This window comes from Aotus nancymaae, unplaced genomic scaffold (assembly GCF_030222135.1).
Source record: "Aotus nancymaae isolate 86718 unplaced genomic scaffold, 86718_ANA_hifiasm-v0.15.2.pri h1tg000008l, whole genome shotgun sequence".
NCBI lineage: Eukaryota > Metazoa > Chordata > Mammalia > Primates > Aotidae > Aotus > Aotus nancymaae.
The window spans coordinates 56,137,636-56,160,816 of record NW_026988419.1 but is presented as its reverse complement, the minus strand read 5'-3'; the positions used below and the strand labels follow the sequence as shown (position 1 = coordinate 56,160,816).

The 23,181-nt window shown below is 38.4% G+C and overlaps 1 protein-coding gene and 1 long non-coding RNA gene across 2 annotated transcripts in view; both read right to left on the bottom strand.

The window, feature by feature from the left end:
- MTX2 (metaxin 2) overlaps window positions 1-2,387 on the bottom strand; it is a 57,315-nt gene extending 54,928 nt beyond the window's left edge. Inside the window, exon 1 of the mRNA XM_012471942.2 lies at window positions 2,162-2,387. Coding sequence (XP_012327365.2) covers window positions 2,162-2,201 — 40 coding nt within the window. The 5' untranslated portion in view covers window positions 2,202-2,387. The remainder of the gene's footprint in view (window positions 1-2,161) is intronic.
- Window positions 2,388-7,555: 5,168 nt separating this feature from the next.
- On the bottom strand, window positions 7,556-10,786 carry LOC105730598 (uncharacterized). The gene is made up of 3 exons (XR_001110518.1): window positions 10,737-10,786; window positions 9,705-9,780; window positions 7,556-7,640 (listed from the first exon to the last, which is right to left on the bottom strand). It is a non-coding gene; the product is annotated as an uncharacterized LOC105730598 (long non-coding RNA).
- Between the last annotated feature and the right edge of the window lie 12,395 nt (window positions 10,787-23,181).

Genomic DNA, 23,181 nt, shown 5'->3' with positions numbered 1-23,181 from the left:
CCACTGCACTCCAGCCTGGGTGATAGAGTGAGACTCAGTCTCAAAAAAAGAAAAAATTAAAAATAAATAAATATTGCTACATTAAGTTCCCAAAAAGTAATACTAACTTACAGACCCACCAATAATGTGAGAGTACTGATTTCCCCATGCCCTATTGGTACTAGAAATCATATTCATTTTTGTCCACCTGATGGGGAGGGCAGGGGGAGCATGCTATACATTATTAGTGACAGAGAACATCTTTTAATCTGTTCACTGTCTATCTATATTTCACCCTTTTGTGAATTGCCTGTTTCAATCCTTTGTCTTTGATTCTGTTGGTTTGTCTTCTTATTTGTACTAACTTACTTAAGATGTCTTTTATCAAAGTTTTTAAATTTTTTCTGCAATCAAATCTGCCAAGTTTTTATCTTATGGACTACGAATTCCTAAGTTTTGCTTAGGCCCCTTCTGCTAATCAAGAATTATTAAAATAATCTCCTATGTTTTCTCCTAATTATTTTATTACAATTTTTTTGTTTTACATTTAGATCTTTAATCCATCTGTAATTTATTCACGTGGTGTAATGACTTAGGAGTTATTCCAACACTATTTGTTGAATTGTCCATCTTTAAATGGTTCCTCCTAGAGTAGCAGATCACTACAAACAGCTAACACAGCAGACAAACAAAATTCTTAACGTCACTAGAAATTCTTAAACGTCACTACTTAAAGCAGTATCAAAAGTTTATTAAAAGACATTCAACATTTTCTCATTAAAAGAAATCACACATTAGGACACATGCACACAGTGTACCACTCTCAACAAACACTGTGAAGTGCTTTTTTTTTTAACATAGTAGCAATCCAAATTAAATCGCTGATCTAACTATGTAACTCTGATCTTGTTTTCAACATAAATGGTAAAAACATAAATAATCATTGCTTGAAATCTCAAGATTAATCATTGATTTGGGTCACAAATATTTATTGAGTACCAACTGACTATGGATACAACAAGGAACAAAACAAGTTTGATCCCTACTTTCAAGAAGCTTGCAATCTAGTAGGAGCTTCTTCTCTCTTCTAGAAAATAATGTATTTTAAGTGAAGAAGGAAAAAAAAGAAATGTATGTTCACACAAAACGCAATGCAGTGAAAAACATTCCCGCAAATTTTATGACACATTCTGTATTTCCCATTTCCAAAATACTATCTTATTTCTTCAAATGTACCTATTTATTGCAGTGACTGTCTGCATTACCATACTCATGTTGAAAACACTGCTAGGGAGTTATGACTAATTCTATTAGCCTATATCTAAAAGTACCTATGTTTAGTCTCCTCAGTTTCTCAACAATATTTAGTTTCTTTCATTACAATAAATAAGAACCTCAACAAGAGAGAAATTAGAAATCTATATACATTAGTCATGTTCAGTCCAACGACTCAAAGATATTTCTTTAAAGTACCTGCAGATTTAAAAATATTTCAATGAATCCAGCGAGGCGTGGTGGTGGGCGCCTGTAATCCCAGCTACTCGGGAGACTGAGGCAGGAGAATCACTTGAACCCAGGAGACGGAGGTTGCAGTGAGCCGAGATCGTGCCACTGCACTCCAGACTCAGCTACAAGAGCAAAACTCCGTCTCAAAAAAAAAAAAAAAAAAAATTTTCCATGAATTCTAGAGTCTTAGACTCTTAGTAAATGGCACTAGTGTGTCACTTGGAGAGGAAGCAAGAAGTCTGGTGGTCCCTCGATGACAACAAGTAACAAGTAGTGACAGTCACCTTAAACTTTGGGTACCAAGACCCAGAAACCGCCCCCACTCTTAGACGGAAGTGTTCAGATGCTTGCCCCTGTGGTCACGCCCCCCAACTCAATCCCAATTCAAGGCCTCCTCCTCATACTCCAGCACCTCCCAACGGAATGGGGAGATGGACAATGGACCGCCAAAGGGAAGGAGACGGGACGCCTGCTCCTGCGGGGTGACCCTGGCCAAGCGTCTCCTCCTCAGTTTTTCCATCTGTGAGATAAGGTTGGTAGTCCGTGCACGCCTCCACCCTCCGGCCTGGGTTCAGAGCATAATGCCGCAAGGCTAGAGGAAGACTCCAGCCCTGTACCCCACGCAGCTCCCGGAGACCGCGCCGCCACCTCCTGGGTCTGCGGCCACGCGCGATACCTGCAATCTGGGAGACGAAGGCTTCCGCCACTAGAGACATGTCGGCTGGGCGGCCCTGAGCCCGGGTGCCTACCCCCCGCGAGCCTCAGCGTCCTCCACCGCAAACCCGGAGGCTCTCGGCAGCTAACGAGCCTAGCGCCGCTGAAGTTGACTCGCAAAGCCCACTCCAGCAGCCGCGGAGGCACCAGTGAGGCTCCCAAGGTTACCGCCAGGCCCAGCTAGGAACTTCCGGCGCAGCTGACAACGGCGCTCGAGCGCTTCCGCTGGTCCCGCCCCCGCGCCTTCCTACCAGGCGCCACCGCAGTGAGCTGGGTCCCGCCAATTCCAGGCTCCGCGTTGGGGCCCTGCAGGTGGAATTCAGGTACCCAACTCGCCTCCCACCTAGGGAACCTGCAGGGGGATCTGGGAGATTTTTAGTGTCCTTTCTGTAAGCTAGAATTTTGTAAGCAAGTAACATTTGTAAACGCCCATTGGATACCAGGCACTTTATATATATACTTATATACATATATATACACACACACACATATATATACGTGTATATATATACACACACACACATATATATACGTATATGTACGTATATATATGTGTGTGTGTATATATATATACGTATATATATGTGTGTGTGTGTGTGTGTGTGTGTGTGTGTGTATATATATATATATATATAGTATTTGACTTTGGTCGTCCTCTTCACATGTACCCCAAAACCTAAAATGTAATTTTAAAAAATCAACAACCCATTAAAGTAATAATATTATTGCCATTTTACGGATAAGAATATAGGCTTAAGGAATTTAAACTGCCTGCCCAGGCACTCCTCTGAGGCCCAAATTCAAGGCTGTGTGAATTCCCTCTATTCTACTGTGTTGCTGGGTTAATTAGTCTGTGGATAGACATTAGTGTTTGTTTTTTTCCTTAATTCAAACATGCTTGGCAGAAAGGAGGCTTGAGCAGTGCCTAAGCCGGAAGATAATTTGTCTTTCAACTACATACACCCGAAATGATGCTCAGCTTAGAAAATAAGATACTTTAGTTTCACACGTCTCACCTTCGGGAGTGAAAGGGGCAGGAAGAGGAGACACTAAATTCCCTGAATGACTTTCTCTTAAGCTAATAGTTTCTTAAATTACACAATTAAAGAAAAATCATATACATTACAGATTGCCATTATTACAAGTGGGACAGTCTTCAGAGCTGTTAAGCCAAAGCCCCCTTCACTGATGAGAAACAGGTCCAGAGAGGAGAGGTGACTCACTTTAAATCACACAGTAAATCAGAAAGTCAGACAGCTTACTAAGTTTTTGCAGAGGAAAGCTGTGTTCTAAGAATTACTGTCCATGACATTTAGAAAGCTATATTTCCATTCTTTGTATGAATAGATCTCTATTACCGTTCATTCTGCCTCCTTAACTAGTGTGTTGGTTTCCTAGAGCTGCCAAATTACCACAAACTAGGTGGCTAAACAACAGAAATTTATTCTCACAATTCTGGAGGCTAGAAGTCTGAAATCAAGGTGTCAGCAGGGCCATCCTGTCTTGCAAGGCTCCAGAGAAGGGGGTTGCCACCAATCCTCCGTGTACCTTGGCTTGTAGATATGTCATTCCAATCTCTGCCACCATCATCACATGACATTCCCCCTGCATGTCGATGTGTCCAAACTTCTCTCTTCTTGAGAAATAACACCAGTCATTGTGTTAGAGCCCACCCTAATCCAGTAGGACACATCTTAACTTGATTTCTTTTCTTTTTTTTTTTTGAGATGAAGTCTTGATCTGTCACCTAGGCTGAAGTATAGTGGCGTAATCTCGGGTCACTGCAACCTCCACCTCCCAGGTTCAAGCGATTCTCCTGCCTCGGCCTCCCAAATCGCTGGGATTATATGTGCATGCCACCACACCAGCTAATTTTTGTATTTTTAGTAGAGATGGGGTTTCACCATGTTGGCCAGGCTGGACTCTAACTCCTGACCTCGTGATCTGCCCACCTGGGCTTCTCAAAGTGCTAGAACTACAGGTGTGAGCCACCGTGCCTGGCCCCATAATGTTTTTTAAGTTTAAGTCATATTTTCGTCTCCCTCAGCAAAAAGAAGCTGTTAAACTACATTTAAATTTACCCAATAATTTACGTTGACGTAAACACAGCAGCATCTTAGGAAGTAGTGTCTTCTCTATTGCTGAAATTCAGACTTAACAAGCAGCTGTGAATAGCAGAAATACAGGGAAGATAATATTAATAGGTTTTTCTGGTTTGTGCAGAGAGAGGTAGCACTGATAGTAAAGAGTACATGAGGTCCAATAATTTCCTCCTCATCCCATAGGTGATATTGACCAAGAGAAATGAGCTATTTCAGGTACTTTGTTATAAATCAAAAGAAAAGCTTTCAGGCCCTGTCTGTCCTCCTCATGGTGGAGGATTTTGTATAACTGTAATAATGAAGAAAACATATCATCACTTTAAGTTCTATTATCAATTTTGGTTTGTCATCTTTATAAAGCTAAAGACACAGTGTTTTAACTACTTTTTGACAGATTTAAAGTTTAAAATTCCTCCATATCACAGGGCTTGTGTGGGAACTTGAGCCACAGTCCATAAAGAGTAATGAAGATTCAACTGGGGAAACCAAAATCAAGCATATCCAAAGGGTAGAAGTGAGCCCCAAAGTGGAAGAGATTGGCAAGAGCCAGAGAATGGACACAGATGTAAGAGAAACAGAGCAAGATTAGAGGCAAAGTAGAATGTGCCCTTACAATTTCAGTTAAGTACCCATGGCTTGATGCATGGTACATGCATAAACTGAGCTGGCTCAGAGGTACTGGATTGGGACTGACACCAATCTTCTTTATTGTGGCAAGTGCCTTCGTTCATTAGGGCTGCTGTAACACAATATCTTAAACTGGATAATTTATAAACAACAGAAATGTATTGCCCTCACTTTCGGAGGCTGGAAAGTCCATGATCAAGTCACCAACAGATTGAGCGTCTTGCGAGGTCCCAATTTTCATAGATAGCACCTTGTACATGTCTTCACATGGCAGAAGGGCAAAAGGAGCAAATAAACTCCCTTGGGCCTCTTTTATAAAGGCACTACTCCCATACACAAGGGCAGAGCCCTCTTGACCTAATTACCTCCTTAATTCACCACCTCTTCTTAATGCTATCGCATTGGCAATTAAGTTTCAACATTTGAGTTGCTGAGGGACACAAATATTCAAACCATAGCAGCACACTTTTTAGGAAAAAACAGAGATGTGTTGGGGGCATTGTCTATACTCAACTCTCTTCAGTTTAGCCAGGGAAGCAGAATCATCAGCACCATATGGATTCAGTTTTTCTCGTGACTGATGATTCTTTTGCTTCCCACACAGGCACATTTAGGCTGGAAAGAATCTGTAATGTAGGAGGTCTTTATTACTAAAAATTAAGTCCAATAAAATGCAGATGTCTCGATGGTACCCACAAATAAACTGTCTTTGTAATAAATAGCCAACTGGAGAAAATATATGTACGCATCTTTATTAGAACGACTGGCAGATTTAAAACTGAAGATCTGTTAAGATCACCACAATTAAGGGAAATATAAGAAAACAAGCCACCAGAATTTTTAAGAATGAGGTTATAAAACAAAAGTGCTGAGGAATCTATATGTTACTGAAAGGATAATCACACAATTTTTAAAATAAAATATCAAGGCATGACATTAACAGTCTTATTGTTTGTCCTAATAAAATCACTTTCTTGCAAAATTATTATAGAATATTTTCATGTCCCTAATCTAGATTTTTATGTTACTGTATTAAATGTAAGAAAACAAACAGTTATTATGATGAATATATGCTTATTAAGATTAAAATATTAAGATATTTTATCTACATTTTAATTTTTCTCTGACAGAATGTTAATATTTTTAAGGTAAATATTTTATTTTTGAAAAGGTGTCTGCAAGATAACATTTTTTTCTAGGATTCCTTTAAAATTACTATTTACTTGAGAACAATATATAAAATCAGATATTTTTATCAAATTACTCCCTTATCCCCCATCAAAAGAATTAACTATGGTTAAATCAATCAACCCAAATAGCGTGTTAATACAGTTAAAAACACTAAAGTAACTGTATTAGTTCATTCTCACACTGCTATAAAGAACTACTTGAGACTGGGTAATTTATAAAGAAAAGAGGTTTAATTGATTCATGGTTCTGCAGGCTGAACAGGAAGCATGGCTGGGAGGACTCAGGAAACTTACAATCGTGGTGGAAGGCAAAGGGGAAGCAAACCTGTCTTACCATGGTGGAGCAGGAGGAAGAGAGAGAGAAGGGAGAAGTGCCACACCCTTTTAAAGTATCAGATCTCATGAAAACTCACTCACTATCACAAGAACAGCAAGGGGGAAATCTGTCCCCATGTGATCCAATCACCTCCCACTAGGCCCTTCCTCCAATTGGACATGAGATTTGAGTGGGAATACAAATCCAAACCATATCAGTGACAATGTTATGCTTCAGTGCCTTAAGTTCATCTGTTAATAGTCTTTACTGCCTTAGAAACAAACTGTAGACAACTATAAGCAATCTAATATATAAGGTTTACAAAGATTTTTTAAAAGGGTAGATAAATGTGACAGTCATTCATCCTTGTATCTCTCAACTCCTTTCCTCCCTTTATAATTCCTAAGAAATTATAACCAACTCAGGACTGTACATTCTTACCTTTTTCTCACTTTGTGTTCTTACCCCATATTTTAGGCTAGCATGCTCTCACATAAACTATGGCATATTTGACCATGCTTTGGAAAATATCTTCAATATTGATTGTAGTGGGCCTAGATTCTTCAAATATTAACTGCTTTTCAAAATAAATTAAGATGCTAAATTTCCAAACTATTCTTCTACTTTGAGCCTATTTGTTGCCTCACTTTCATAGTTTTACCTTATTATAGGGAGCTGAATCTTTTTACTGTATCTATTGACTGCTCTTTGCTGGTGGTAGTAATGTCTTATCTATAGTTACAGTAACTGTATGGTTAGGACTTACCTGGTTGCAACTTTTATTAAAAAAAAAACAAACACATACATGCAATTAAAGTCAGCTTAAGCAGTTTAATTTTATTGCCTCATAGTGGAAGAAAAGATACGGAAATGATTCACAGAATGGAATGGAGGGTTCTAGGAACCAATAGCTTAGTCCTTCAGCTCTTTGTCTATCTCTTATTTCTGTTCAACTTTATGCTTTTTAACTGAAGACACACATTCTCTCAGATGGCAAGAAAAAGTAGCAGCCAGCAGTACCGACTTAACATCTTCCAGGCTTGGCAACCCAAGAGTAAAGAGAGTTACTCTCTTCCAACTTCCATATGCTGTATTCATTTCAAGGAAGAAGTATAATTGTCCTTGTTTGCATGGTCTCACCCTGGATTAAGTACTTTGTCCAAGTGAATGGGCTGAATGATTTACCAGGCCAGGGGGAAATGGGGCCTGTGACAAGAAGGGAAATGGGAGAAAATATGCTTGAGGTCAGGTACAGTGGCTCATGCCTATAATCCCTGCACTTTGGGAGGTTGAGGCAGGTTCCAGATAACATAGTGAAACCCCATCTTTACCAAAATTACCAAAATTAACCAGGTGTGGTGGTATGTACCTGGTGGGAGGATCTGCTTGAGCCTGGTAAGTTGAGGCTGCAGTGAGCTGTGATTGCACCACTGCACTCCAGCCTGGGTCACAGAGTGAGACCCTGTCTCAAATATATATATACGCTTGACAGCCAAAACCATAGTACTGCTGTCCACTAAGAATTAGAGTGCTGTACTGTGGATACTCCTGTTTTAAAACTTAGACAAGTCATCTAAGCCTTTTAATATTTTTCATTTCTATGAAAAAATTAGTAAAATGTAATGATGCATTAATTACAACCCCTGGGGTGGGCAGGAGGGGGAATTCAGATAATTGGGTTAACCAAGGGAAACAAAACTGAAAATGCCTTCAATAGAAGTATTATATCTATGTGAAAGTAGCTGCTTACTTTTACCTAAATATAATTAACACTGAACAGTGCTAACAAAAATAGTTGACGCCAAATCACCATAGCGATAAACTTAACATTTTTAAGATAAAACAAACAACACACACAATTGCCTCATCCTTTGTACTTTCAGACCTGGCTAACAAGGATATATTCTCTTTCTGAAGCTGTAATTAATATGTATGAAATCCATGTAATAGCATGAAAAATATAAATGATGCAATGTTAAGGAAAAACATCAGAATGCAAGATGTATTTTCTTGTGAATACAAGTATGCTAAACCATGTATATAAAAAACTGGATGGGATTTCTCAAATGTGATAACACTGTTGTATCAAGGCAGCATGGGATTTTTATTTTTATTTTTATTTTTTTGCTGCCTTCTAAACTTTCTGGAATATTTTTATGCCACTTTTACCATTTGGGGAGAAAAGCTGTTTTTTATCACACTGGGTAGAACTTCTTTGAAAGTGACTAATATAGCAAGTGTTCTAACCTGTCTGCCTCTAGGTCTTGCATAGTCAACAGCCTATTAATTATACTGCTGACAGGCTCTTTCAAACTAGCTCCATGTTCCATGGCAGAGATTCACTCTTATGGTAGTAATGAGAGAAAATGTGCAGACAGAACAATAACCAAATACATTATTGTTTGATTATTCTTATTTAAGACTGTATACAGATCGGCAAGACACACCTGGATGTGTGATTTCTATTGTTGAATACTAAATAATGTGTCAAGCAGAAATTGCCAAATTTTGTGGACCAGTTACAGATACTTTTGATAATTTGACATTGATTTTAAACCATATTTGAGTTGTTACATTTTACCTGTAGCCCCTTAACAACATTGAAAGGGTGGTGATGATGTTTAAGGAGCCCTGAAGCAAGAGCATTGGCAAATAACTGGTAAAGAGTTTACTCTAAAGAAGCAGAAATTTGAAAGGGCTGCTGAACACTTGGAACTACTTTAAGGAAGAGGCTGCCATGATGGAGAAATAAGTCCCTCTAATATAAAGCTGGCATCTAGAAGGTAATGCAAAACAGCATGGTCATCACCATTTTCCTTTGCCTTCTGTTCAAATCAGAATCTATAGTAGAGAATGAAATTCATTCACTCATTCATTCTTCAGGTAATTATTGAATCTCATTTTGAAGTGTTGAGTCCTCAACGTCTAGAGATACATGGTGAACAAAAGTCAGTGTGCTCTCCAGAGATTTACCATCCAATTGAGAAGATGTTCAACCAAAAAGGCCATTTCAACACAGTGTGTAATACATGCTACTGAAAGAGTATCCAAATGCATTCAAAGTCATAGACAATGGTATCAATGTTTTATGTTGCCATGCTGCACAGCTACCACACTCTTCAGTGTAAGTGATATGCCCTTGCCAGGATACCAAATGACTTTCTGAAATTTGGATATCTGAAAAATAACTAACTGGGCTAGTAGGTAATACAACTTCAGTAATCTGAAACCTCATCAAATATCTCAGCATTCACAAGGATAATTAGCAACCTTGTTTTGGCACATACTTGAAGCTGACAATTCCTCAGAGGCACAATGTGCTTTGTTCATGGCAATTCCTTCCTTCCTAGATAAAGTGAAAACATCACACCATATCACTCTTCAAAATTATTGAAAGTAACTATTTTAAGCTGTCGGTTAGTGTGAAATATTTGGTATCTTGCCAACTTCCTTTTTTTTTTTTTCTTAACAGTATCCCAGAAATAAATAAAGCACAGGAACTCAAACAGAATAAAAACAACTAATATCAGATAGTAGTTCCTCCTGCCAATCACAGCAATCATTTCCATTTTTTCTCTGGATTTTTTTAATTGACTGAATATTCCTCTCTTCCATGTTGAACCCAGTTATTCACATGGATCTACATGAACTTTATCTAGATCTTCTCTTTAGCTTTGTCTACATTTTACTGCAAGTGAAGAACCTAATTCCAAGTATTAAAAATCTGCCTCTGCTTTGTTTAAAGTTGTACTTAGAATGCCAGTAGTGCTGTCAGGCTACTCCTCCAGTTCAGAAAAAAAGGATATTGTGTATGGAGCACTCCAAGCACATTAGTTGCATCTAAACTGCAATCTAAGGCTGAACTATTAAAATCTCAGATAAGAAGCCTTTCACTAGCTTAGAAAAGGATCAGAGAATTCAATTTGTCCACACAACTCCCTCATTCAGTTTTCTCCAGGGGATTTGTAACTAGATCCCTTCATAGCTGAGAAAAGAGAACTAGCTTATATATCTAGGAGTATAGTTGCGCACGTACAAAAACATAAATATGGAAAACAATTTCAGTGTCTTAAAATGAAATGAAGTCAGGGTAAATGAAGATAAGACTTAATAACTTTTTAAAAATAATAAATTTACTTTGGTCTCTAACAACAATTTAAAGGTCATATAAGTAACCTATATATTTTTCTTATATCTCTTAACTTTTCCTTAATGCCATTATCATGTTGAACTGTATGTTAACAGCAAGACACAGGATTTTTAGAAAAAAAATTGGCATACCAGAAAACATGTTAAGCTTACCAGCACTGCCAGATTATGTTGTCATAAGAAAATACTTTATGCGTCCAGCATGCTTCCACTGTGCTACTCTGCTGCATAGAAAATACTTTAAAGAAAATGTAAATTGGATTAGAATATATACTATAACAGGCTCAAAATTAAATTAAATAAAACCTTTCAGTAGGTTTCTTTTAATTTCAGTTCTTGAGTATTAAAGTACTTATTCCTAATAGCTGAAACGTATGTCCTAATTTGTCTTTAACTTTTATTGTGAATAATTTTAGACTTATAGAAAAGTGGTAAACATTTTACAGAGAATTCTCATATGCCCTTCACTCAGTTTTCTCTACTGTTAATATCTAAATAGAATTTTTTATTTTATGTAAATACAAAGTAGTATTTGCAAATGTGGTGTATTTGTATTTGTAAAATATACATGTTTGTTAAGTATAAAATACAACATAGCAAAATTATTGAAACCAGGAAATTATAATACGATTGACCAATCTACAAAGTTTATTCTGATTTATCCAGTTTTCCCACTAACTTCTTTCTTCTGGTCCAGGATCCTACACTGCATTTAGTTGTCATGTCTCTAGTTTCCAATCAGTGACAGCTCCTCAGTTTTTCTTTTATCTTTGTCTTTCACGACATTGACACTTTCGATAAATACTGGTCAGTTCTTTTGTACAGTGTCTCTTAATTTGGATTTGCCTGATATTTCTCTTGATAAATTGAGGTTATGTGTTTTTGGCAAGCATACCATTGAAGCGACATGGTATCTTTGCCAATATGTCATGTTACGGTGTACACATCAATATATCTTATTATTGGTAATATTAAATGTGATCATTTAGTTAAGGTAGTATCTGCCAGTTTCTCCATTATAAAGTGACTTTTTTTCTTTGTAATTAATAAGCACATTGTGGGAGCTACTTTGAGACACGAAAAATCCTGTTTCTGATCATACTTTTGTCCAGTAACTTTAGTCTTGGTGGATGGTTCTTGCCTGCAACAATGATTGCTTTGGTGTTTGCCTAATGGTGACTTTCTATAATATTTTCAACATTTCTTCTACATTTACTAATTTAAATTCTACTTATAAAGAAGAGCTCTGCCTTCTCCCCCTTTATTTATTTATTTATTTATATCAGTATGAATGTATGAATATTCATTTTATTCTATTCACTATAATAAAAAACTAATTTTTTTCACTCAATTTTTCTCAGATTGGTCTGTTGTTGATCTTTCAAGTTGATTGCTGTGTCCTTCCAAAAATACCTGTATTGTCTTTTGAGCAATTCTTTATTTCCTTATTTTCTCATGCTAGAAGATATTCGAGACTAATTTTCTACTTTCCCTGCCCCAGACACAGAAACAATCATTTTCCAAGGAACCTTAGTTTCTTTTAGTAGAGAATGATATTTAAAAACCAAGTCCTGGACCGGGCGTGGTAGCTCATACCTGTAATCCCAGCACTTTGGGAGGCCAAGATGGGCAGATCACATGAGGTCAGGAGTTCCAGACCATTTTGGCCCACATGGTAAAACCTGTCTCTACTAAAAATACAAAAAAATTAGCTAGTTTTGGTGGTGCATACCTGTAATATGAGCTACTCCAGAGGCTGAGGCAAGAGAATCACTTGAACCAGTGAGCCAAGATCATGTTACTATACTCCAGCCTGAGCCACAGAGTGAGACTGTCTCAGAAGAGAAAAGAAAAAAAGCAAAGCAAGGCAAAGAAACCAAAATCTGCCTGTTATGTATGCCCAGTGTTCCTGGGTTGTCATGGCTTCCAGGTCCTCTCAGCCCAGAAAGACAGGAAATACGTGTGTATATTAACACACTCTCATATGTCTGGATTTATTTCTAAAAATATCTGTGTGTGTATGTGTATATAAAAGCATGAGTTTATACTGATACCTTCCATTTTAATCCAACACAAAGTTCATTCTAGCCTTCCCCTCTTTCCTTATTTGTAACTTTTTTCTCTGACAGTGAGAAAGCTGGCTCTCCTTATCCATAATGTATTTTCTTATTTGTTCAATCATAGTAATGTGTACACATAAAGTACTTTAAGAATTGCAAACTCATCTCCCCAAGAAACAAATTTACTAATTAGAGTACAACATTTCTGTCCAGGTTTTTGGTCTTTCATCTTGTTTATATGCAAAATACTATTTTCCAAGTTTACTCAAGTTAGTTCTTTCCTTCCCCACTTACTTCAGTGTGATTCTGCTATTCATTTGATACACTTAGTTTCGTCTACCACTCTTCATATTCCATATGGGGTTCCCCCATATGCTGGCTGATTTTAATTATTTATTTGGGGAGCTGGATATGTGGGCCATTACCATGTTTATGGCAGTCAGAGCTATACAGAAAGATGTACAGGCCAGGTATAGTGGCTCAGGCCTGTAATCCCAGCACTTTGGGAGGCCTAGGCAGGAGGATCACTTGAGCCCATGAATTCAAGACTAGCCTGAACAACATAGTAAGACCTCCACCTCTACAAAAATAATTGAAAATTAGCCAGGTGGGCTAGGTGTGGTGGCTCACACCAGTAATCCCAGTACTTTGGGAGGCCAAGGCGGGCGGATCACAAGGTTATGAGATGAAGACAGGCCTGGTCAAGATGGTGAAACCCCATCTCTACTAAAAATACAAAAATTAGCCAGGCGTGGTGGCACATGCCTGTAGTCCCAGCTACTTGGGAGGCTGAAGCAGGAGATTCGCTTGAACCTGGGAAGCCGTGGTTTCAGTGAGCCAAGATCGCGCCATTGCACTCCAGCCTGGTGAAAGAGCAAGACTGCCTGTGTCTAAAAAAAGAAAAGAAAAGAAAAAAAAATTAACCAATTATCCAGGCGGCTGGGCACAGTGGCTCACGCTTATAATCCCAAAATTTTGAGAGATCAGAGCTATATAGAAAGATGTATAGGCCAGGTATGGTGATTTGAGGCAGGTGGATCCTGAGGTCAAGAGTTCAAAAACATCCTGGCCAAGATGATGAAACCCCGTCTCTACTAAAAATACAAAAAATTTGTGGGCGTGATGGTGCACACCTATAATCCCAGCTACTTAGGCGGCTGAATCAGAGAATTGCTTAAACCTGGGAGGCAGAGGTTGCAGTGAGCTGAGATGGTACCACTGCACTCTAGCCTGGGTGACAGAGTGAGTCTCAGAAAAAAAAATAATAATAAAAAATAGCCAGGTGTGGTGGTGCATACCTGTAGTCCCAGCTACCCAGAAGGCTGAAGTGAGACGATCATTTGAGACTCCGGGTTCAAGGCTGCAGTGAGCCATCATCATGCCACTGCATTCTAGCCTGGGTGACAGAGCCAAACCCTGTCTCAAAAACAAAACAAAGCAGAAACAAAAGATCTATACAGAGAAGTGGCACTTGCCCCTCATTCCTCCTACACATTCTTTCCACCCCATCCCTGTCCACTCCCTGTAGGTAACCAATCTCATTGATTCTGGTTTATCCCTCCTGCATTCCTTTTGCAAAAGTGAGCAGATAAATATTTATTTTCTTAAAACCCCCTTCTTTTAACATGAAGTACTTTATCTTCTTCGATTTTTTTTTTTTTTGTAGCTTTTGTTTTTCAGTATTGTCCTGACTATCCTTGCATGTTTGTTTTTCCAAATGAACTTTGTGTCAACTTATATAGCTCCATAAAAAAGCTGCTTGGTATTTTTATTGGAATTGCATTAAATCTATAAATTGATTTAAGGATAACTGACATGTTTATAATGTTGACTTATCTTACCCAAGAATAAAGATTGTCTTTCCATTTGCACAAGTCTACTTTTCTGGCTTTCTGAAGTATTTTAAATTGTTCACATCTAGGTTTTGCATATTTCGTATTATGTTTATTCCTGAGTTTTTAATCTTCTTTATTGCTATTAAAATGGGATTTTTCTCTAACTTTATGTACTGTAACTGGTTATGGGTTGTATATATGAAGGCTATTCATTTTTGACATTTTGCCTTACATTTAAAATGTTGAATAGTTAACTTTGGTGACTAAATAGAGGTTATCCTTTGTGATTTTGAAAAAAGGACATTAAGAGTGGTATGATTTCTTACCACCATAGTTTCTCTTAATCTAGTATCTATAGTACACAATGCAGGCCTGAAAGTACTAGATTTTGAGAAGCTTTTCCCCCCAACGTCTGTGTCAGCAAAAATAATGCCAAATGGCAGGGTTCTATTAAAATGAAGCCCTTATTTAATATTTCTAAAGATATATTATCCACAAAAATCATAGCCAAAGTGACCGGTCCTTGGGGGAAGTCAAAAAAGCCTACATTTCGTGGAAAGTGAGATACAAATCTGCTGAATTTGAGGTGCCAGCAAAATATACAAGAAAACATTCTGGGACATTTTGAGTTGCAGCACTAGAGCTTGGAGGGATGTTAGGGATTCATTCTTTAAGTCCATATATATGAGTGATGATGAGTGAAGCCAATATATAGAATGTGACCTGTAAGGGAAAAAGAAGGAACTGAGCTGAGGCCTGGGCCTTGGAGAACACCCAGTTTAAGACACCATGAGGAGGTAGGAGGAGCATTCGAATAAGGAACAGAGACCAAGAAAGAAGAAAGGTCCAGAAAGGAAAAATGAGCTTCTCTGGCAAAGACAACAGTAGCCGCAAAGGAAACTAGGCCTGAGTCAATGTCATTAGATGCAGGCGGTTCTAGTGTATTTCAACATGTGGTCCCCAGCATTCTAGCTGCTTCTGGATGATAATATGTATTATTCAAAAAAAGTTGCAGAGGTCAAAAAGTTTGGAAAATGCTGTATTAATCGAAGTCAAGCAGGTTACCTTAATACAGGACTTCTTAGGGTGTTAACATGCTGCTGTGAATTGTGAATTTCTATGAACAAGGTCAGTCAGTATCCAGATTTCTATAAATGTTTTCAACCAATTTCACCTGAAGTGCTTTAACCAAGCTCATTTTTCACCTAGGGATTTCTCAAGATGAGATGTATCATGGAATACACTTTGGAAATTTTAGAGCACACTGTAAACTAATCTTCCTTAGCTTTCTCTCTGCCTTCAAAGTCAAACACAGACACTCAGAATCTTATTTTTTATTTTATGGGAAACAGCATTTTCTAACTCTGGAAGATTGCCGGTACTCCTAGCATTTTGCACAGCCCCAGCTGAAGAGAATGCTGAAACTCCTCTAACGCGGGAACTGTGAGCTGGAGACTGAGTTGGAGACAGCAAGAGGTTGGGCTGAGGAGGCGAGGGGGCTCTGTGGAGGGCAGGGGGAGGAACGAGGAGCCATTTGAGTCAAAGGTTCAGGAGAATTTGTAATCTCAAATGCAATTTGGTAGCATCAGTTCCCAAGAGATCTGACCCAAAAGGGCCAGAAAGACCTGTGGTTTCCAGAAGCAGACTCTCAACCTTAGGAGTGATACAGCTGCAGGCTGTTTCCAGAAAGAAGGGAGCTGCTTATCTGGAGGGAGCCTGCAGCTGGGCAGCAATACAGCAGGCCGTTATGGTGGAGAAACGAGGGCCAACTGGGATTCCATCTCTTCAACAGAAAACATTCTCAAATTGGGGGGGGGAACCCTGAAAAATTCAAAGTAACATTTTCTAAAATGAAAAATTATTCCCGTAAAAATACTTTATCAGCAAAACAGTGCTTTTTTTCATAAACACCTTAAAAGAAATTATAGTGATAGTGGAAGCCAGATAGAATTGGATGGACTTATCATAAATGTGTTCACTGAGATTCAACATTCATTCAAATAGAAGTGAAGTCTGCAAAAAGAAGTATTTTGCATGATGTTTTGCAGAAATTTAAAGGGATGACAGTTGTTTTATTACCCAATACTAATGTAAGACTCTTCATTTTTTAAGTCCTAAAAAATGAAGTCTAGAGATAAGTGGATACATTTACATAGTCTAGAGATAAGTGGATATATAAATTTAGTTGGTTGTATCGGTTCCTGCCTCATGTAAGTCCAACCGTCATTAGGCCCTAAATTTGCTCAAGATCTGAGCAGGAAAGCCCGGCAGCATATTGGAAACTCCATTCCTATCATTATGTAGGGTCTGGAATTAGCCATGTTATCCTAAGTCTGGTATCCAGGGTACCCATATTTCAAACCCTGAACTCCGCCATTTCTACTTTCTGTCTTCCTCATACATGCCTAATCTGTATTACAGGACTTCTTTCCAAATTTATCTTGTAACTAATTTCTCTGCTAGGATATACATCTTCCCTACATTCAAGCCCTCTTGACCAGGGTCTTAAGAGTCACCCAAGTCCTTGTCAGCTGCTATCCTCCACCCTACTCTGACCCCTTCACCCCTGTTACCTGGTGGCTTGAGTCTTGCTTTCAACTAAACAGAATTTCACAGCCACTATTCTTCCACCATTTTACTTAAATTATCACCACTTAATGAAGATCCATGCCATGAGGCTTCACTAAGAAAATCTGACATTTTAAATATCAGCATTAATTGAATAGGATAGAAGTTCACACTAGCCTCTGGGACACTAGGTTTGAAGTGTTGACAATTCCCAGACATTCCTCTTAGCCCTGCTTTGTGCTCAACTCACTCCCCTTTCCCAATAACCTGGCAAGAATGAGATCTCAAACTATCTTTTTTTAAACTTCATGACTTGTTCTTTTTTAATGTTTTTAATTTCTTTTTTGAAGTCTATAAGTATATAAAGATTTTGTAATATCTAATACTTCTATTAATTGAAGTTCTTGAAATCTAATCATGCTATTTGATGTATCAGCTCTCACTCATAGTAGATTATTTCCTTGTGTTTTTTTGTAAATTTTTATCTGCTCTGCTTGCTATATGGAACTTATGTACAACTAGGGTTTAAGATGTAACCCTCCAGAAAGATATTGCATTTGCCTCCACCAAGCACTCTGGAGGCTTACCAGCCTGGCCTCGATTACATTTTTTAGGTTAATTTCTCAGTGTGGTAGAATTCCTGGGTTCTACAAGTGGTGTAAGCTTAAATGACAAATGAGGGCTTGTGGTTACGAATTTTAAGAGGATACTATTTTGGTCTATGTGGAGCAAACGTGAAAATCAAGCTTTCTTGTTGCCTTGCTGTGTTGATAGGCAAATTTTTGTTAGCCCTTTTTTTTGAGGTCATAACCTTTTGAGAGGTCTATCAGTATGTGGGAATCTAACCTGTCACTGGCCCAAGGTCTCTCCTGCTCTTGCATGGAAGAGTAAACCCAAGGCTTTAGGTTAACAAGACCAACAAACTCTTCAGGCAGCCATAACATCATCTTCCGTGGCACCACTTTGGTTTAGAATTCCCTCTTCATTTTTGGCTCATGGATATGTTTTATTTTACCCTGAATTTCTAATTGTTTTATTTTTTAATGCTTTTTTGTTTTGTTTTGTTTTGTTTTTGAAAGAGTCTTGCTGTGTCACCCAGGCTGGAGTCCAGTGGTGTGAACTCAACTCAATGCAACCTTTGCCTCCTGGGTTCAAAGGATTTTTGTGACTCAGCCTCCCAAGTAGTCGGGACTACAGGCACCTGCCACCTGCACCAGGCTAATTTTTGTATTTTTAGTAGGATGAGGTTTTGCCATGTTAGCCAGGCTGGTCTTGAACTTCTGACCTCAGGTGATCCACCTGCCTCAGCCTCCCAAAATGCTGGGATTACAGGCATGAGCCACTGCTCCTGGACCTCCAAATGATTTACAATGGGAGAGTTTTTCAAGTTATTTAATCCACAGTTTTTCTGTAAATAGAAATGCCAATGTGTCTTTTTAATAATGAAAAGGTCAACTGTCAGTATAATTATGTATTATTTAATATGTTTTTTACATAAACAAAAAGTACCTGTAACAGAAATAACGCAAGACCTTACTAATGAATATTTCAGAGAATATCTCACTGTAGTTTATACATTTACTATAAAATGGAAGACCTGAATATAATTTCTGCTCTGTGAGGTATTAATAATAAAATATAATTCATTTCCTATTATCTTTTGCCATTTTCTTTGTGTATCCACTACTACTCTTGTTTGGGCTATTAACTCATGTCAGGACTTACCAAATAGCCTCTTAATTGATTTTCCTGTTTCCAGTCTTGCCCAGCTCCAAATCATGCCACAGATAACCCTGAGGTTAATCTTGTGAAAATGCCACTTTTGTGTTAATGTATTTTCTACATATAAGATATTTCTGTGCACAACTTAAACGTTTATTCATTATCCCCTTGTTCCCCTTGTTAATTCTTGCATTTGCTCATAATTTTCCTGTCATCTAGTTTGCCCTTCTAACTTCTGTCTGCCTTTCCAATTCCCACCTATTCTTAAAGGCTCTGCATAAATCCTCCATCTTGAAAATTTCTCTCACCTATCCCACTGGAAGCAATCTTGCCCTCTTCAATACACCTTTAGTGTCTAGTACCTGACACATCCATTTAATATTTATCATAATGAATGCAGAGAACTCCCAATTTTATAAACAGGATGTATTCCAAAAGCATGTTTGTAAATTGGCTGCTTGAAATGCTAAATACTATTTCCCTCAGAAGTCCTATTATAAATGCTGCTTAAATTTTGAAGCTAACTCACAAAAGTCTATTCAGCCTTTGATGAAACAAAACCAAAGTACTAATCATACCAGTTCAAGAATCTGTGGATCAAACTTTATGCTGTCAAGGAAAGAACAAAAGGATATAGTACTGTATTCCCCGCTTTTTGATAAGGCAATAATTTCTTTGCTTGAGCAAATTTCTATTTAATCTGACAAATACTAAACAATTACTAAGTTCTAGGTCCTGTAGAAATACAATGAACAGGACGAACGTATCCCTTGGCCTCATGGAAATCCTTTGTTCCCACCTTTCAGGTACAGAATCTTCTCCCATCTCACTGTGCCCTTCTCCCAGTGCCAAATCATCTGACCTGGGGACTGGGTTGTTGGAAGTAGTACCATTCACCAAAGGTAGGAATTGTCAGAGAAAGAATGGTTCAGTGGGGTTTTGTTGTTTTGTGGGGGATGGAGGTGTCAATGGAAGTGGTTTCTGCTTTTCTTATATTTACTTGTTGGGGGGTGCTGTCGAGATGATTTGCCAGGGAGAAAAAATATGTATTCTATTTGGAACTTACATTTTGTAATGGAAAACATCAGAGTGAGGCTGGCGTCAGGAGGAGAGTGGCTGTGGAGGAGTGCAGTGCCCCAGGGGGCCCTGCAGAGGGCGGGGGAGAGCGAGCATCCTTATCATTGTCATCATCAGAAACCACATCCAAGGTACAAAAGTAGGGTATGACCTGAAAAAAGTGGATTGTTCCTGCAGGACTCAGGAGACACCCCAAATACTGTGCTGGTATCCACTGCTGAGAGATCCACAGATGGTTCACATCACAGGACTCTATGCAGACAACCCCCAGTACCAGCCCAGAGTGTGGTAGACTTCCTAGGTGGCTAGATTCAGAAGAGAGATAACAATCACTGCAGTTTGGTTCTCAGGAAGCCATATCCATAGGAAAAGGGGGAGAGTACTACATCAAGGGAGCACCCTGTGAGACAAAAAACCTGAACAACAGCATTTAGCCCTAGACCTTCCCTCTGACAGAGCCTATGCAAATGAGAAGGAACCAGAAACCCAACTCTGGTAACATGACAAAATAAAGTTCTTTAACACTCCCAAAAAAATCACACTAGCTCATCGGCAATGGACCCAAACCAAGAAGAAATCCCTGATTTATTTGAAAAAAGAATTCAGGAGGTTAGTTATTAAGCTAATCAGGGAGGCACCAGAGAAAGGCGAAGCCCAATGCAAGGAAATCCAAAAAGCGACACAAGAAGTGAAGGGAGAAATATTCAAGGAAATAGATAGCATAAATAAAAAAACAATAAAAACTTCGGAAACAATAGACACACTTACAGAAATGCAAAGTGCTGGCCAGGCATGGTGGCTCACACCTGTAATCCTAGCACTTAGGGAGGCCAAGGTGGGCAGATTGCCTGAAGTCAGGAGTTCAAGACCAGCCTGGCCAACATAGCGAAACCCTGTCTCTACTTAAAAAAAATGCAAAAACTAGCCGGGTGTGGTGGTGCATGCCTGTAATCCCAGCTACTCAGAGGGTTGAAGCAGGAGAATCGCTTGAACCTGGGAAGCAGAGGTTGTAGTGAGCCGAGATCATGCCACTGCACTCCAACCTGGGTGATAGGACAACTCCATCTCAAAAAAAAAAAAAAAAAAAAAAGCAAAATTCTTTGGAAAGTCTCAGCAATAGAATTGAACAAGTAGAAGAAAGAAATTCAGAGCTTGAAGACAAGGTTTTCAAGAAAATATGAACAAAGCCTCTAAGAAGTCTGGAATTATGTTAAACAATCAAACCTAAGGATAATCAGTGTTCCTGAGGAAGAAAGGAAATCTAAAAGTTTGGAAAACATATTTGGGGGAATAACAGAGGAAAACTTCCTCAGCCTTGCTAGAGACCTAGACATCCAAATACAAGAAGCGCAAAGAACACCTGAGAAATTCATTGCAAAAAGATCATCACCTAGGCACATTGTCATCAGGTTATCTAAAGTGAAGATAAAGGAAAGAATCTTAAGAGCTGTGAAACTAAAGTGCCAGGTACCCTATAAAGGAAAACCTATCAGATGAACAGAGTTCTCAGCAGAAACCCTACAAGCTAGAAGGGATTGGGGCCCTATCTTCAGCCTCCTCAAACAAAACAATTATCAGCCAAGAATTTTGTATCCAGAAAAACTAAGCTTCATACATGAAGGAAAGATACAGTCTTTTCAGACAAACAAATGCTGAGAGAATTTGCCACTAATTCACTCAGCCATCACTACAAGAACTGCTAAATGGAGCTCTAAATCTTGAAACAAATCCTGGAAACACATCAGAACAGAACCTCTTTAAAGCATAAATCTCACAGGACCTGTAAAACAAAATTTAAAAAACTGGAATGTTTGGAGGTCACTACGTAGAGGATATGCAGTATGAACAAATGTAAAGAAATCCTGTCCCAGAGATGGTAAGATAAAGTAACCTGGACCGGAGCTACAGGCTTAGGAGTAATCAGTGTACCAAGATAATCGTTCTCATCATGGTTATGAATACGATCACTTTTGTAACTGTGGGTTGCTTGAAGGTTTACTTTTTGAAAAGTGCTAAATTCCCTGTATAGTTTGTATCTTATTTTGGTTTTTCCTTGCAGCCATTTTATAACTGCAACAAGTTTGTTCCCTTAGGGCAAGAAACTTTCCAATCCAGTTTTATGCCCCGTAAAGACTTGCAGGCTGTATGGATTCAATAAATATTCGTCGATTGTTCCACTGTATCAATGTTACATTCTGAGACACATAAATAATTTCCCTAGGGTTAATAAAAGTAATTGTAAACAGTTGGATAGTCTGATGTACCACAGGTTGGCTAAATATAGCAATAATAGCTACCACATTTGCTAAAATAACAGCTAAGCTGCTGTATATAATTTGGGATTAAAGGTTCATTAAATAATAACACAATTCTTTCCAGCCAAACTACCCTACTCTTTATTTCAAGCCAGGCATTGAATATTCCAGCTCTCATGTTTCTGGTGACTCCATTTGTCTTGTCTGTTAAGACCCTATCGCCACATTCTACCTTAACCTCTCTAAGATCCCCTCTGTGAAGGCCTTCCCAAATGTCCTGGGCCTGAGTTGTCATTCCCACGCAGTATACATTACTCTGTTTCCTTAATTTTATCGATCTAACACATCTTGCCAACCAGATAGAGCAGGAATCTTTTAAACCTTTTAGTATCCCCTTGACTAGCACAATATGGTAAAATAATAGGTACTCCATAACTCATCATTGTTGATGATGATTGGAGGATAGGCACCAAATAAATACCAAGATCATGGACTGTTAATGTTGGAAGGAATCTTTGGGACTTCAATGATCTGAACCTAACGCCTCATAGACATTGTATGTTTGACCTCAAATTGACTGCATAGGCTAATCAAAGCTTCCCAATCAGGAGTCCCAAGATTTGGCTGCTGAAACAAGGTCCTCCAGTGATGAAGCTGGTCAAAAAAACTAGTCTAACCCAATGTTCTTTTGAAAATGAAGAAACATAGTTCCAAAGAGCTGCAATTATTTTTCCTAGGTCACATGACTGGTTAGTGATAGAGTCTAGAAACCTAGTTTACTGACTTCTACCTTGAAGATCCTTACACAACGCTGAAGTATTTAGAGACTGGTACTTCAGCCATGTTACCTGTATAAAGGACATACATACTTGACAACTTTTCCTTTCTGCCCTGAATAATAATATTTTGAGTTCAAAATCCTTTTAATAATTGAACTAGACAGTGACTGGATAAACATTGTTCTTTGGGTTAACCAAAATAACTTCGTACTTAAAAATACGCCTTATGGTTTTATCACCACTGAGGCTTAACTACAAATAAAGTGAAGTAAAAGAAAGCTTCCATAATCAAATTGCTTCCA